The 16,663-nt window shown below is 38.4% G+C and overlaps 1 protein-coding gene across 5 annotated transcripts in view; it reads left to right on the top strand.

The window, feature by feature from the left end:
- The window catches only part of PCGF5 (polycomb group ring finger 5), a 113,906-nt gene that overhangs the window by 65,671 nt on the left and 31,572 nt on the right, over nucleotides 1–16,663 (top strand). For 4 of the 5 annotated variants that reach the window (XM_025880612.2, XM_073904454.1, XM_025880614.2 and 1 more), the window contains 4 exons: nucleotides 2,947–3,043; nucleotides 9,244–9,299; nucleotides 9,414–9,473; nucleotides 11,825–11,973. In XM_025880612.2, the coding sequence (XP_025736397.1) occupies nucleotides 2,947–3,043; nucleotides 9,244–9,299; nucleotides 9,414–9,473; nucleotides 11,825–11,973 (362 nt within the window). Of the gene's footprint in view, nucleotides 1–2,456; nucleotides 2,542–2,946; nucleotides 3,044–9,243; nucleotides 9,300–9,413; nucleotides 9,474–11,824; nucleotides 11,974–16,663 lie in introns of all 5 variants that reach the window. The other variant, XM_073904455.1, reaches the window with a different exon arrangement.

Raw genomic sequence — 16,663 nt, 5'->3', positions numbered from 1 at the left:
ATAGGCCTATAGAAATAAAATTAGAAGAAAATGTGTCACATAGGCATGTGTTAAGAAAACGGGCTCTTGATTGAAACCCTGGCTTTTCCCACTTACTCAGTGATTTTTGGCAAATTACTAAAGTTCTGCTCAGTTTCTTCAGCTGTAAGAGGCCTAATAATATTACCTAATAGGGTTATAATGAGGGTTAAATTATTAAATAGTGTTGAATTAAATAAATGAAGCATTTAGGGTGGTGCCTGATACAGTTGGTATTTTTATATAACATTCTTTTCCTTTATAAAGTTAAAATTCTTTAAAATTTGACATAAAATTTGTGATTTCATATCAGAAAACCTGGATTCAAGTCTCTGTGCTGCCATTCATCAGAGTAGGCAGGTAACCTAGCCTATGGAAACCTCTTCATATTCAAAAGTAGAATAAAGTACTGTATCTCAGATGTTGGTGTGAAAAATAAATTCACCTCCCAGTGGGGCTTTCTGCATCCCTCTAAAGCAGCACTCATTCAATAGAAGTAAAATGTGAGCCACTAGTGTAGTTTTAAATTTTCTGGTAGCCACATTTTAAAACAAGAAACAAATGAAATTAATTTTAATATATTTTATTTAATTCAGTACGTTTAAAATATCATAACATGTGATTGATATAAAATTGATGAGATTAAGTTTTTCATGGTGAGTCTTTGAATTCTGATGTACAGTTTACACTGAAAGCACATCCTAACTTGAACTAGCAGTATTTCAAGTGCTCAGCCACATGTGGCTAGTGGCTGCCATATTGGACAGTCCAGATCTAGATGCTGATGAATATTCCTCCTCAGCATCCTTGGGCACTGGTGCTGCCTTCACCTTAAGCAGTGAACACAGCCTTATTCTTGAAACTGTATGCATGTCTGGATGGATGAGCCTTATATTTCTTCCTTTAGCAACCTAGATTAGTATCTTAGGCCCTGGGAAGAGAGGCTTCTTCCCTTAGTCTTTTGGCTGACCTGGATGAGGACTTGCTCTAGGCATGTCACATGCCTCTGTTTGGGCCAAGGCTGGTAGACAGCCAGGAATTCCTGAACCCTTTGAGTATGATAAACCTTTTGAACCACAAGGATCAGAGCTCCAGGGTCAGATCAGAGATTCAGGATAGGATCAGGCTTTGTAATACTCTTCATTCTTGCCTCTTATCTGTCCTTTTTGCTTTCTTCCCAAATTTCAGAGACTTATCTAGTATCCCGGGAAAAGAGCAAATACCAGCAATCTTTTAAAAGAATTCAGCTTCTCTGTTCTCCACTTCAGTATAGCTTACCAAAAAAGTCCTCCCTTCCCAAACATTGACTTTTTTAAAAGACATGAAGAACCTTTTTGGGGCTAAGAGATTTTGGAAGACAGAGGAAGTATTCATATCTAAGCCTTTTCATTTTTAAGGTTTTCTGATACTGTCTTTCATCCAAATTTGAGAATTTTAGTGAAGGGGTATTGTCCTTAAAGCTGTATGTAATTGTAAAAAGAGGTAGAGAAAATGGGATTCGGGTGTACTTATCCAACAACAAAAAAAAATCTGCTCACATGTCATCTTCTTAGAAAGTCCTCCCGTGGCCACTCTAAAACAGCTGCTGGTGCTTAACGCTCTATCTACCTTTTGTTTGCTTGTTTGTAAATATCACGTGTTACTAACTAAAATTCTTTGTTTGCCTTTCCAAATAGAATGTAAGCTCCATAAAGGTATGGACTTTGTTTTGTTTGTCTCTACATCCCCAACTCTTAGTACAGTGCATGGCCTTCAGTGTCTGTTGAATCTATGAGTACATGAAAGGAAATACCAAGATACCATTCAGTATATATACTAATGACTTTAAAATTAGATACCTAGTAGAATTCTTCCTTGACCATTGTTGCTCTGACCAGCGTATGGGATATGCTTGAATTTTCAGACCTGATCTCAGAAGAATCCTAGTGTTTACTTTTGATCAATTGTTTAGATAAACTTTTACTTCTTTTAGTGTGGGGCATGAGGAGGGGGAAAAGAAATAGTTTATCGTGGAGTTGAAAAAGGGAGTTGGAGGAGCTCATCTATAGCAGGTGAAAATTTCATAATATACAGAGTAATAAAATGGGGGGTATTGGGATAGGGAATTAGATCAAAAAATTTTTATAGTTCAGGTGCTGTAAATATGTTTAAAGGTTTTTGAGCAAGACAGTTGACATAGTAGGTAATAAAAACTTAGGGAAAAGGTGAGAGAGATTCATAGCCAGAAAGATTCGTACTTTTAAAGGAAGCGTAGGCTATATGGGCTAGTAGCCAAAAATCCACAAATCATATTTCTATTGTCTTTGTTTAGAATATTTACTTAAAATCTTACTTATCCCTATAAGTTTCTCAGTTGTTGTTCTACTTTTCCTCTCATGCCTTTGTACCAACTTGATGCCACTACCCATACTTCATGCTCCATGGAATTATGAGCACAGACTCATCATGCTCTGCAAAGGCCAGAAGTTCCATTGTATTGAATGGTGCCCCCCGTTTGTCCCAGGAGCACCCTGCCAAAAGAAAGTAATCCAAACATGTTGAAAACTCTCCAGTTTTATTAAGAACTATTTATGTTGCATTCAAAAGAAGTTACTGCAGACTTACTAGTTTATACCTTTCTTTGTCCTTCTTTAAATGAGAAGAACAACTGTTTTATGTAAATAAACCAGCTTTTTCATAGTAATATGAATAAGTTATTTGGTTTGTGAATATATTTAAGAAAGCAACCAGCAGAGTAATATATACTTTTTATATAGTTGACTATAAGCTTCGTTTCAGTTTTTTTTTTTTTTTTTTTACAATGTTAGAATTTTAAGTTTTATAAAGTTTGGTTAAATAGTATATAGGCAATTCTGAAGGACTATTTCTGATTACATTTAGTTTAAGTTCAAATGATGCATTTTAATCTAATATCTTCTTTCTTCTTAGTCTGTAAGACTTGTATTGTCCAGCACTTTGAAGATAGCAATGACTGTCCAAGGTGTGGCAACCAAGTTCATGAGACAAATCCATTAGAAATGTTGAGGTAAGTAAATATACTTTATAATGAACTCTTTTTTTTTTTTAAGATTTTAGTCATTTATTAGAGAGTGAGAGAGAGAGAGAGAGAGCGAGCGAGCACAAGATGGGGGAGGGTCAGAGGGAAAAGCAGACTCCCCGCTGAGCAGGGAGCCTGATGTGGGGCTGGATCCCGGGACTCTGGGATCATGACCTGAGCCAAAGGCAGCCACTTAACCTAGGCACCCCAATTATATGAACTCTTAATATGTTTTATTATGCATCATAATATTTGTTAGCACCTTGAATCGGTTAGTACAGGTTTTATGAATTTTTTTATTTTCATTTTTAAGCATTTTGTTTCATTTTAAAGCATTTTATTAAGAGGAATTTAAAAATAAGTCTGTATATATTAAACATTAAATATTTAAGAAATATATTTCAAATTGTTAAAACTATAACTATCTCAGAGCTACCTTAGTTGTATTTATTTTTGGTATCTTAATATTCCACACATACTTTTAGCAACACGGTAGTAGAAAGAGGGCAGACCTAACAGTGAGAGACCTAACAATAGTACCTTGGTACTGTTAATTATTTAGTTATATCAAAAAAATATATAAACGTTTATGTAAAACCTAAAGAATTTTTTTTAAATGACTACCATTCACTTAAGTATAATTCTGTATTTTTAAAGCTGGAAGTAGTCTATAAGATCCTAATCTAAACCCTTTTTTTCCACATTAGGAAACTGAAACTTAGAGAAGTGACACAGCTTTAATGCATAAACAAAACATTAGAATTTTACACAAAACATGTAAAAGACTTTTGTTAATGTGCCCACTAGAAAATTTAAAATTACATATTTGATTCACATTCCTACTAGACATCGCTGATAAAGATGGTAGAAGGAGGATGGAAAACGCGAGGAGGAATCATTCATTCAGAGATTTACTAAATGCCTGCTGTGTTCAGGCATCATACTAGGTGCTTGCGTGGGCAAAATAGAACAAGATTTTTGCCCTTGTAGGGTTAATATTTTTGTGGGGAGAGACGGACAACAAACCGTATAATAAATAGATGGTACATTACAACGTAACAAAGGGGAAAAAGGAGAAGGTGCTGGTGAGGGGGATCAGCAGTGTGAAGGGAGGGGCAGATTGCAATTTTAAATGAAATGGTGAGGATAGGCCTCATTGGGAAGGTAAGCTTTGAGCAAAGAATTAATGGCCATGAGGTAGTTAGCCATATATAAATCAAGGGAAAGCATGCCTGTTCCAGATAAAGGGAGGCACCAGTGCAAAGGAACTAAGTCAGGAGTGCACCTGAAACTTGTTGGAGGAACATCAAGGAGACCAGTGAGTGAGGGAGAGAATAGTGGGAGATGAGGGCAGAGAGATAATGGGAGTCATGTAGGCCGCTGTAAAAGTGTAATCTTTTACTCTGAGTGAAATGGAGAACCACTACAAAGTTTTGGTTAGAGGATGGACATGACCTGGCTTAAAAGGATCATTTTGAGGACCATGTTGAGAATACATTGTATATCGCAAGACAAAGGTAGAAGCAGGGAGAGCAGCCAGAAGGTAATCCAGGTAAGAGACGGTAGCCACAGAGGGCGCAAGAGATGGTTATATCCTAGATAGAGTCTGAAGGAAGATCCAGCAAGATTTGCTGGTGGATTGGATAGAGTATGAGAGAAAGAGTAGGCCCTGACCTGAGATTCCTGACTGAGCAACTGGAATAATGGAGTTGTCATTAACTGAGACAGGGAAGACTAAGGATGGAGCAGCTTTGGGGAAGGGGTAGATTGGGAGTTTGGCTTTGTACATGTTGAGTCTGTTAATCATTTCAGAGGAGAGAGAAAGTTGGCAGGTGGATATACAAGTCTGTGGTTCAAGGGAGAGGTCTGGCTGGAGATAAATATTTGGTAGTATTCATATAGAAGGTATTTAAACTGTGAGACATGGGATGAAATCCATTGAGGGAGTACAGAGAGAGAATAGAGGACCAAGGATTGTGCCTTGGAGCATTCCCACATTGAGAGATCAGAGTGAGGAGAAGGAACCAGCAAAGGAAGCTGAAAAGGCTCAGTCAGTGGAATGGAAGGAAAATCCAGGAGTGTGGTTTGGAAGCCAAGTGAAGAATGTGTATCAAAAAAAGAGAGTGATCAACCATGTCAGATGTTGTTCCTGGAGTCAAGTAAAGTGAAGACAATTGATGGTTGGACTTAACAAGATGAAGGTCATCAGCCTTGACAAGAGCACTTCCAGTAGAGTCATGAGGCAAAAACCCAATTGGATTGTTTCAAGAGCAAAAGGGAGAAAGAATAATTAGAAACAGGGAGTATAGACAACTCTTTCAAAGTTTTGCCACAAATGGAAGCAAAGAAATGGGATAGTAGCTGTTAGGGGAAATACAGTCAAGAAGGTTTCTGTTGTATTTGATACAAGCCAAAAAAATGGCTTGTTTGAAGGGAATGGTCCAGTAGAGAACAGAAGGTTAGTAATGTAGGAGAGTGGAATGGAGGGAGGATTGGTGAAACAATGTTCTTGGTAGATGAGCGGGAATGGAATCTCATAGAGTGAGGGAGGAGACTGGCTTTATATAGGAGCACTGACAGATCATCTGTAGCAACAGGCAGGAGGGCAGAGTATATGTGGGTGCATGGGCTGTAGGCACATATGGTGGTCAGAGTCTGGAAGTTTTTCATGGAGGAGAAAATGTTTATCAGCCAAGAGTAAGGATTGAAAGAGGGGACGTAATGGTTTGAGGAGAGAAAAAATTGTGCTATCCAGGAATGTGAGAGAATAAATAGACTGGAGAAGTATAGTAGGATTCCTAGCAACTTTAGAGGCACATCAGGGTTGTAGTTAGGAATTTGTAGGGGTGTGGTTGTGTTTTTTCTAGCCATGGATGCAGGTTAATGAAGAATTGGATTTAGCCAGTGTTGTGGTTGTAGCAAATAATTTTGAGCAAGTGAGAGAGGGAAAAACAAGGGAATCGAAGGTACGTTGCAAGGGTATGGTTTTAATGACTGACCTTGGAGTAAATCCGTCCTAAACTGGATAGGAGAGGACGTCAGTTTGGTGAGGAATGCCTCAGAGGAACAGAAATGAAACTGGCAGTTCCTGATCTGTTTGAGAACAGTGAGAACTAGTTCTTTTAAAGAATTTGGGAATAGGTACATAGAAAATGAAGAAAAGGAAGCAATCACTAACACTAGAGAAAGAAAAAAGTTGAATGAGGGGATGTCTATAATCAGAGTACACTGTAAATATTTATATAATTATAACCATGTAAACACCTCTTATTAAACCAAAAAATGGTAATAAAAGTATATCAGGAGATGAGAGTATAGTATACATTGGGAAGAAAGAGGGCTGGCAAGATGGTATCAGAGAACCAAATCTTTATTTTCCATAAAAGGAAGTCCAAAGAATCTAGACGGCAGAAAAGGCATGGCTCCCAGAAGAAACAGGTTGGATTTGAAAGTGGCTGCCCCTGGGGTTGTAAGAATTAGGAATGGGGAAGGATGGGGCATGAAAATGTTGTATTTTAATAAAAGTTTTGTGAGGAAGTTTGATCTGTAAATTAGTGTGTGTATTACTCTGATAAAAAAATATTAAGAAAAATACTCTTAAGTGCTACTCTTAAATAGTCTGGGGGAAGACTTTGTGAATGAGTAAGTCTTGAAGAATAAGGTAACATTGATTGGGTTGGAGAGCAAGAAAAGAGTATATGAGCCAGGATGGAGAGCATGAGGGAGGAAAACAGATTGGAAGTGACAAGGCATTCTTAGGGATAATTGAATAAGGCAGTTGGCTAGAGAAGAAAGACAATAATACCAGTTACAGTTTTAGGTTGGACTCAAGTTATATAAACACTCAAAGCCAGGTGGTGGGAAGAAATTAGATCCTGAGCAGGCAGATAATGATCAAATTAGTGCTTAAGGAAGATTCACTATGAGCATGTCAACTTAAAGGGAGGGAGCTCTGTGCTGTCCTGTCAGTAGGGTGGCAGCTGGTGGATTGGAAGCATGGAAAGTGTGGGAAGACAAGGTGGGAGAAACATGGAGAAGGTGTGGTCAGTGGGGCTGGGTGAGTAAATGTGTGAATTGAGAGGGGGTTGGGGGAAGGCTCAGCTGATTCTTGCAGTTTGAGTCTATTTGGGTAAGAGATGGTATCGTTTCTAAATTTGACTTTTTAAAAAGTAAGACACTGAGAGGTATTCAGTATTTTGTTGAAGGATAGTTGGGACAGTCTTGACAGTGATGAGCAAAAGGAGGTGCTTGAGATCCTCAGTATTGGTTAGAAACACAGCACTTGAGCTCAGCAGAGAGGTATAATGCATATTTTTGTGTGTGTACACATGTAATCTGCCTGTATGTTAGTCTTCAAGCCATAAACGTGGATGTGGTCACCCGGGCAGGGCAGCCTGTAGAAGAGGTTGGAGAGTACAGAGTGCACAGCAATGGGGGACACTCAAATTTTGAGGTAGTTGGAAAAAGAAAATTACTTAGGGACAAAGAAAAGTAGACAGAGAAAAGAACCAGGAAGAGGAATTTTCAAGGGGCAGTGTTAGGCAACAATGTCAAACTGCTATAGAGCAATATAGGAGAAAAATTACTTTTAAAAATCATCTACAGGGCACCTGGGTGGCTCAGTCGTTAAGTGTCTGCCTTAGGCTCAGGTCATGATCCCAGGGTCCTGGGATCGAGCCCCACATCAGGCTCCCAGCTCTGGGGGAAGCCTGCTTCTCCCTCTCCCACTCCCCCTGCTTGTGTTCGCTCTCTCGCTGTGTCTCTTATCAAATAAATAAATTTTTTAAAAAAATCATCTACAATTTATAAACTGTAATTCTAAAACAAGAATTTAAACCTATTCAGTGTGGAAGTTACGATGATTTCAGTGGAGTAAAAGAAGCAAAGCCCAGAGTGTGTGGCAGAAATAATGTCGATCATGCTTTCAGACTTTTCTAGTTGGAAGAAAAGATTGAGAAGCTGCTAACAGCTTGAAAAGACAATAGGTTCAGCAAAGGTTTTGGGGTTTTTTAGATGTGAGAAAGTTGTACGTGTTTGTATTCTAGAAGAGTAATGCTGCTGAGCCGGTGAGGGGGATGGGGAGAGAAAAGGGCTGTGGGAGCAGGAGGAGACTGAAGGACCAGCCATGCAGCCACGGGAAGGTGGCGTTTCACTCCTCCATGGCCAGAAAAGGAAACGGGGAAAAAATGTAAATCAGTATTTACATTTCTTATATCGGAAGATAGAATGATTGAAAGGTCTAAATTGGGGGCGCCTGGGTGGCTCAGTCGTTAAGCGTCTGCCTTCGGCTCAGGTCATGATCCCAGAGTCCTGGGATCGAGCCCCGCATCAGGCTCCCAGCTCTGGGGGAAGCCTGCTTCTCCCTCTCCCACTCCCCCTGCTTGTGTTCCTGCTCTCACTGTGTCTGTCTGTGTCAAATAAATAAATAAAATCTTTAAAAAAAAAAAAAGTCTAAATTGCTCAGAAGAAAGGAATGGACATTATTTCCTTTACTACAGGAAAGAGCCAGAGTGATGGTAGAGAGTTTGAGAGCAGGTATATCAGCTATTGCTGCATAACAAACCAGTCCTAAATTTCATGTTTAAATCAGTAATAAAAGCGTTTATTATTCTTCACACGTCTATGTGGTTCACAGACCTAGGTAATTCTTTTGGTCTTGCCTGGGCTCACTCAGGAGACCCCAGTGAATGAATGAGTCTAAGATGGCCTCAGGGCAGCCTGGCATGTCCATGGTGTCCCATCCTCCAGACTGGTTCTCAGGGTGGCAGGATTCTAGGAGTGAGTGCACAGAATTGTGGGAGGCCTCTTAAGGCTTTGGCTCTGAGCTAAGCACGGTGTCACCTGTGCCACATTCGGTTGGCCTAATCACGTTTCAAGGCTAGCCCATGTATATACTCGAGGTGAGGAAATAGATACCATCCCTTAATTGAGGGAGGACTTTCAAAGTCCTGTTCAAAGACCAGAGATGTAGAGAGAGCTGGGGACTGGGACCATTTTTGTAATCAATCTGCCCCTGCAGGAAAGGCTAGAAATGGGCATGCTCTGCATGCGGAGTTTGGTGTAATAGATGTGCTAAAATTGTCTACGTCTTGTATTCTGTAACACATGTAAGATACAGTTCTCTAACTGCTTAAATAGTGGATTTTGATATCTTCATTGTTAGTATATTCTTTTTTCCCCTTTGGAAGGTTGGATAATACATTAGAGGAAATTATATTTAAGCTGGTCCCTGGACTACGAGAACGTAAGTTGCTTTTTGGCTTCTTGCAGATTTTTGTGTTCTATGAAGTTAACATTTCTATTAAAGATTTCATGATTGTTTCTATTATTTTTATATTTCTTTTTTCTTTTAAATTAGAGGAACTTGAGCGTGAATCTGAATTTTGGAAGAAAAATAAGCCTCAAGAAAATGGACAAGGTGACTTTTATGTCTCTATCTGATACAGTCTCTCAAAGTGGCTAGCTTTTTGTAGCTTTGGTGAATTAATCTCTCTTCAAGCTCAGATTTCTCCGGTACAAAATTCATGTAGCCCTTCATTTACATTATGATCCTTTTATATAAAACCATGAGATGATATATATGTGTGTGTCAATCTGGAGTCAACACCGATGAAGGCAATTGGAAGTAGAGAAAATTGGACGTTGGGAAGAGAAAAAGGAGATAAAACTGAAAACTGATCACTGATTATAGCAGTATTTGCTGGAGAGCTAAAGGAAACTGAAGAAATAGCCATAGTCTGCATCTAAACACTGGGGGGTTTTCTGTTTTATTTATCTTATTTTGTATGTTTGTTTTATTGGGGAAGGAGCCAAGATGTGGCTGAGTGCCAGATCAGGGGATCTGTCTATGCTCTGATAATCTGGAATTACATGTTTATAGGTGGAACTCAGATGATATAAATTTATATATCCTGAGATATGAAAAATAATTCTAGTTGCTTATGGGAATTTTCCCCATCACTTACACAGAGTGTCCACATTTCTCTTCTGGGTCCCAGGAGACTCTGCCATCAGTTTTTAATAATAATCTCAGCAAAGTGACAAACATTACTGGGCAGAGAAAAGGCTTTTCAGTATGTATAATTCACACAACGGGGGGAAAAAAAAAAGCATAACATACCTGAAATTAAAAGGAATAGTATGCTTTTCCCACTGTTATTTAATACGAGATTTATTTCAGGATAGCCTAAATACCATTGAAATCTTTTAATGATGTATGCGTGTTTTTATAGGCTCATTGTGAGCTTAAGATCATAGGATTATCAGTTACATACCATTAAGATAGGTGAGGAAATCCTGTCTTTCTCATTTCATCTGTATTTTATTAGTTTCAACTTAACTGTTCAAGGCTGGCTTCCAATAGCAGGGGAGGTTTGAGAATAGTTTCAATTACTGGAATAAGGTAGGGAGGGATTATTTTTTATCTGTAACAACAAAATAAGCAAAGCAGCCCAAGCTTGACAAAAAAATGACTCCAGTAAAGTATAAATAATATAAAGTTGACTAAATGTTCAAATTTTTTACTATCTTTTCAAGAGAACAGGAAACCAAGGGGTTGTCATCATAAGGTATATAGTAGGTTTAGTCCAGGACTCAGTGTATCTTATAGACTCATGAAGGACCACAGCCTACTTTGTGTGTATCTCCCTTTACCCATATTTCTCCCTTTTTAAAGTATTTTATAATGTTTTGTCTTGAGTTTGGCTAGAGAATGTGAATCTTTTCTTGGTGCTGGGAGTTCAGTTCATAAAAGGCAGCTCCTGTCTATGTGGATTCCACATAGAAGAAAGAAAGCAGAAGAAAGAGAACCCACCTGCCCTTTATGATACAACTGTATTGCTTTCATTAGGCAGTAAAGAGGGGCTAACCTGTTATTTTTTTCCCTGGGATTTTCTTTACCTTTCCCTGAATCTCTGCTTCACCCCAAGTTTGGATACTTCTCTTATAGGTGCCCACGTAGTCTATTTTTACCTCTTCCATCAGAGTCATTATCAATACTTCTCCTCCATCTGTTTTCTTTACTTGCCTGTATCTCCTCCTGTACCCTGACCACTATGAGGGTGAGGATGAGAACACTCTGGTTTCAGTATTCCCCCAAGCCTAGCACAATGCATGTCAAACACAGAGTGAAAGGGACTCTGTAAAGAAATGAATTGGCACATGCGTTGTATTATATGTAGGCTGCAGGTACTTCATAGGTTAAATACATTTGTATGAAACGAAGTATGCGATTCAGATTTCTTTACTGGATTTTTAACATTACATGGCTACATACGTGTTTTAAAAAGCTAATTCATTCTACTCATATTTCACTAGCTGGTTTTATGAGTATCTAATAATTTGAAATTTTGAGAACTCAAAGACTATTTTATACTTTGAAAAGAGTACTTGGTTTCAAATTTGAATATATATAGAATTTGGAATATTTTTATATCCTGTCTACTTTCTAAGTGGTCTAATCATTAATTGCAATCATTTTTCTGGCCAGATAAAGCTAGTTCTGAATCTTTCATTTGGATATCCCAGTGAGCTGAGAAATTTTAGGTTATGTTAATAAGTCACTGATGGCTTTTTAAAAATATTTCCATTGTTGAGTTGGTTGGAACATTTTAAAAATATTAAAATTTTCAGTTATTCTTCATCAAAACAAAAATGTTTAAAAAGCATTTCTTAGTTTTTTAAACATTTTTGTTTTGATGATTTTTTTGTCTTGATTACTTTAAAATCAACTTGGAGTTACATCTAACTTGGTTTGTTTAAAATATACAGATGATACTTCAAAAGTTGACAAACCTAAAGTAGATGAAGAAGGTGATGAAAATCAAGATGATAAAGACTATCACAGAAGTGACCCACAAATTGCTATATGTCTAGATTGTTTACGAAATAATGGACAATCAGGGGACAATGTAGTAAAGGTGAGTGGACAAGCACAGTTTCTATTTTTATAATCATTTTATAGTAAATCTTTGAGAATTTGTTGATGAATTTGGCTAGTGCTTGCTTTCAAAATTTTTATTAACATCATCAAGTAGAATACCATTCTCTGACAGCCCCATAGCAACCAACAAATGACCAAACAATTGCTTACTCCAGGCACCGGATTTCCAGCCCCCACAACTGAACAGTCCTGGGCCAATGCTACCACCTAGTGGCTAATTCCAAGAATCACGCCTCTCTTTCTCTGTCACCTCCTTTTATACCTTTGTTGGGAGTTCATATACATTGTTTCTCCCTTTTTATGTGTGGTAACCAATTCAGACTCAAATCATTACATCACAGTGTCTCCAACTCTTTCATTCATCCTCTCCTCATTTTCTTTTTCTATTTTTATTTGAAACTCAAAAAGCCATCCATGTCGTGGCTAATACATTTTATAAATAATATAATTGGTTGTGAAGTAAAATTGGGTGTCCTAAAGTGCCTGTTAACTTTGAAAGTCCTTAAAGGCTCCCATATATTTCCTGTAGAATCTCCATTTCTAATCCTGTTTCCCCCTGTATCTACCTGCTAATTTGACCTTTTTGTGAAGGATCTATATACTAGAGAGTTTAAAACACCCTATTCACTTTTATTTACTTTCTTTAAATGGTGTAATTTAAGTAATGATTTTTTTATTGCAAGCAACTTCCCTTTTCATTATAAATGTTCACTACTGTAGCTCTTAGATTTTTGTCAATGATTGAGAATATTGTTTTTCTCTTTATACTCCATGTTTTATGCAAGTACCTATATTCAGTGTCTCTTTTTCTCTTTTACTTCCTCTGTATAAATCTGTGAATGGGTTGAATTTTTCACTAATACCTTAAATGATATTTTCCTATTAGGAAATTAAAAGCAGATACTTTTTCAACTCAGATTAGTTTTCCCAGCATCTTACAACAAAGATATAGGAGCATAGTGATTCAGTTAAGAGATAAAAAAATTCTTCATTTTAGTTAGGAATTTTAGTTAGGACTCTCACATACAAACAAACAGAATGATTTAGTTAAGAGGGGTTGGTTGGACAAGGCATGTAATCATCTGTGGCAATCTTTAGAGAAGTGGCCATGGGACCTATTTATCCTTCCACGCTTCTCTTGGTTTTTATGCTTCCTTTTTGTGAGTCTTTTTTCAGGGTTTTTGAAAACCTTATACTAGTTGTTTCTGTTAACCTCTTTTTTAAGAGATTCGTCTTAATGGAGATTGTGATCATCCTTTAGCTCTCTGATAGGAGTTACTATCTTGTAAATTGTCTTGTATCTTGAAAATTAAGTCAGTAGAAAAGCTGAGTATCTTTCATAAATAAATGTGAAGTCTACTTCTTTTGGATTTCTAGTATGAAAGTTATAAAGCATTGCATTTTAGAGATTCATCTGAAAAATTACCCCTTGTCTTGATATTCTCTTGAGATCTTTGACACTTCACCATCCCAGTTGACCTTTTATCCATTCCCTCTTTCCTTTTTAGACTTTTCTTCCTCCTTGTGCCTTCTATTCATAAAACAACTTTCATAGCTTATGTGAATTCTACTTTGCTTCCCTGATTCCCACCTTTTTTCTCTGGCTGTTCCTATACTGTCTCTAATTCTTCCTGGCTTTTGCTTGATATATGTGAGTACCTCCTAAGACCTTGTCTTCCACTCAATTATTCTTTCTCTGGATTTATCCTAGGAGGTCACTTCTGTTTTTTGTGACTTCAGTTCTGCAAAGAACTTTTAAATCCCCATTTCCAACCCTGCCATCTCTCCCAAGCTGAAGAATTAAGTAACTACTTTTAAATATCTCAGTTGGAAGTTTTACTAACACCTGAAACTTAACATGTTTAAAGACAAATTCATTATACTTTCACCTAACTTTACTCCAAACCTGCTATCTCGGTTATCACTACCATCTTTGTACCAGTCATACAAGTTCAAAACCTTGGAGTCATCCCCGACCTTTTACTGTTTTCCTTCAACCAGCCATTAAGTCCTGAAAACTTTCCCTCAGTCTAGTGCTGCTCACCTTGCATAGATTTTTTAAAGCAGTCTTTAAAGTGTTCTCTGTACCTTTAATTTCTCTTATTATCCAGGGCTGAGGCTACAGCCTGAAGGTATGGTCCAGAGTCATGGCCAATATCAGGAGCAGATAGGATATATTTTAGGCTCTATGGAACTCCCAACAAAGGTATAAACAGAGAGATGAAATATGGTCTCTGTTGCAACTACTCAGCTTACTCATTATAGCACTATAAGGCTAAAGCAGCCTTAGACGATAGTGAATGAACTGGTTTGTGTTCCGATAAAACTTCACTTACCAAAATAGATAATTTTGTCTTGAGAGCTGTGGCCATAGTTTGCCTACAGAATCAAATCTTATCTCCTTATGTTGGCATTCAGGACCTTTCACTAGCCCCTATCTTGATAAGTTTATCACCCATTATACCTATCAGTGAATCCTCCTCAAGACAAATGATTATTGCCTTATATCTGACAGAGGATTATATTAATATTTAAAACCCTCTAAAACAGAAATGCTTCCTTTTTTGGCATGTTCTTGCCTCTTCTCACCACTTTGCTATGCTTCTGTCAAGACCCAAGCAGAGACCTCTATTCTTTGTGATGCTTTTTTGACCCTTAGTGAATCCCTTCTCTGAAATTCTGTAGGATTTGCATTTATAACTCGGTTAGGTGGTTGTTTATTAAATCAGCATTCTTTGTGTTCCCGAAGGTACCAGGTACTGATGCTGTCTTTTATCTTTTGGGGATGATTGCAAACCCCTCAAGGCAAAGAAATCATGCCTGTGTTTCTTTGTAGCCTTCTCGGGCACCTCACTCCTCTGCAGGAGGGTGTGAGTCTCAAACGCGGTGGTGTGGTTGCATGCACAGTTTATACTTACTACTTTTGTAATTCCAAAAATCAAAGTCAAGAGCAGGAAGGCAGTGAAAACAGTAGCATAAGGACCTTTAAAAATTCACTCTTCCATAAAAGCAGTGAAAAAAACTGCCCCAAAAAACCCTCTCAGAATCAATTTTCTTAGGAATTTGATAATTAATCAAAGGTTTGGCGCACTTGGGTGGCTCATTCATTAAGTGTCTGACTTCTGCTCAGGTCACGATCCCAGGGTCCTGGCATCGAGCCCCGCATCGGGCTCCCTGCTCAGCGGGGAGCCCTGCTTCTCCCTCTCCCACTGCCCCTGCTTGTGCTCGCTCTCTTGCTCTCTCTCAAATAAATAAAAATCTTAAAAAAAAAAAAAAGGCTTGCAGAAACCCATAGAGCATTTGATCAAGAAAATGGTGTGAACAGTGAGGTTTGTGGCATTTTAACTTGCCTTAGTCCAATCCCGCCACTCCAGCTTAGGAGTAGCCTTTCAGGTACCAAAGGGCAGAACAGAGGTGGAACTCTTTCAAAGCCTAATTGCCAAATAATTGTCATTATTTGAGCTGTCTGGTCGTTCCTGGAACACCCCACTTATAGGCTGTCTATATTGTGCCTGACGTGGAGCTTGCCCCGTAGAAAAAACATCTGTGCACTGGGAAGGGCAGAGCGTTTTTTAGAACCAATTAACCGACAAATATTTGAACTTCATGGCTGTCTGAGGTATAGATGACGTTTGGGGCATCTTGAAAAGCTGGTAAATAAGATGTCTATAGATACCAAAGCCTGTAGAAGCTTTGGAAAAGTTCTAACATATTCCTGGGAATCTGCAAGTCTGAGCATATACGTAGGACTGTGTACATGCTCAGGGAAGATCTGAGGAGGCCTTAAGCTCTCACTTCTGGCTGACCTTGAGGCTCTGCACAGCAGGATGTGAAGATTAAGGCAGAGTTGTCAATAACCTGGTTGAGTATTGGAGGTGTGCCCCAAAACACATGGTCTCCTAGCAAAGACTGGGAGATTGATTGGTTCCAAGGGTATAAGGAAATCTCTGTTCAGTCACTAGCCAACCAATAGGTGGAAACTTCAGCGGCCACATATTATAAAGAATACAGGCTTCACAGATTTAGTTTAGGAAAGTCACTAAACAAAGAGAAACAGCAAGATACAGCCACAATAACAAACCCTCTGAGGCAGATGGGCACTGGATTTCCACTGTTGCCACATTATATTATTTTAAACGTCAAGTTTTCAACAAAAAATTATGACACAAATAGAGTTAAAGTACAGCTGATATATAGGAAAAGTAATCAGAACTGTCCCTGGAGAAGTCCAGACATTAGACTTATGAGGTACAGATTTTAAGGCCTCCATTTCAAATGTGTGAAGAAGACTGAAAGAAACCATATGTGAACATTTAAATGAAAGTGTAAGAGCAGAGCTGAGGGCCAAATAGGATCCTGAACTCACCGTGTCCCACAGATAGACCAAAGCAGCAACTGTATCTATTGCCACTAATTTCAAAAATGACCTCAAGACTGCCAGAACAGTATTCCACAGCTAGTCATAGAGAGGCAGCTACGTCAAAAAGGGTAAAAGTGAAGATATGGTTGGGAACACAGCAGGAATGTCACAGGCACAGAGGAGCAAGGAGATCAGACTCCACACCGGTCACCCCCAGCCCTGCGGACCTTCACTGGGAAGATGGTCCTTATAATGTCTGGCTTTGAAAATCAGTGGGGCTTAACCCCAGGAGAGCTAGTGGGTGATA

Source organism: Callorhinus ursinus, unplaced genomic scaffold (assembly GCF_003265705.2).
Source record: "Callorhinus ursinus isolate GAN/ISIS: 27379988/994484 unplaced genomic scaffold, GSC_fseal_2.0 scaffold20, whole genome shotgun sequence".
NCBI classification, from domain to species: Eukaryota; Metazoa; Chordata; class Mammalia; order Carnivora; family Otariidae; genus Callorhinus; species Callorhinus ursinus.
Note: the sequence above shows the minus strand (reverse complement) of the source record. Positions and strands in the feature narration are given on the sequence as shown.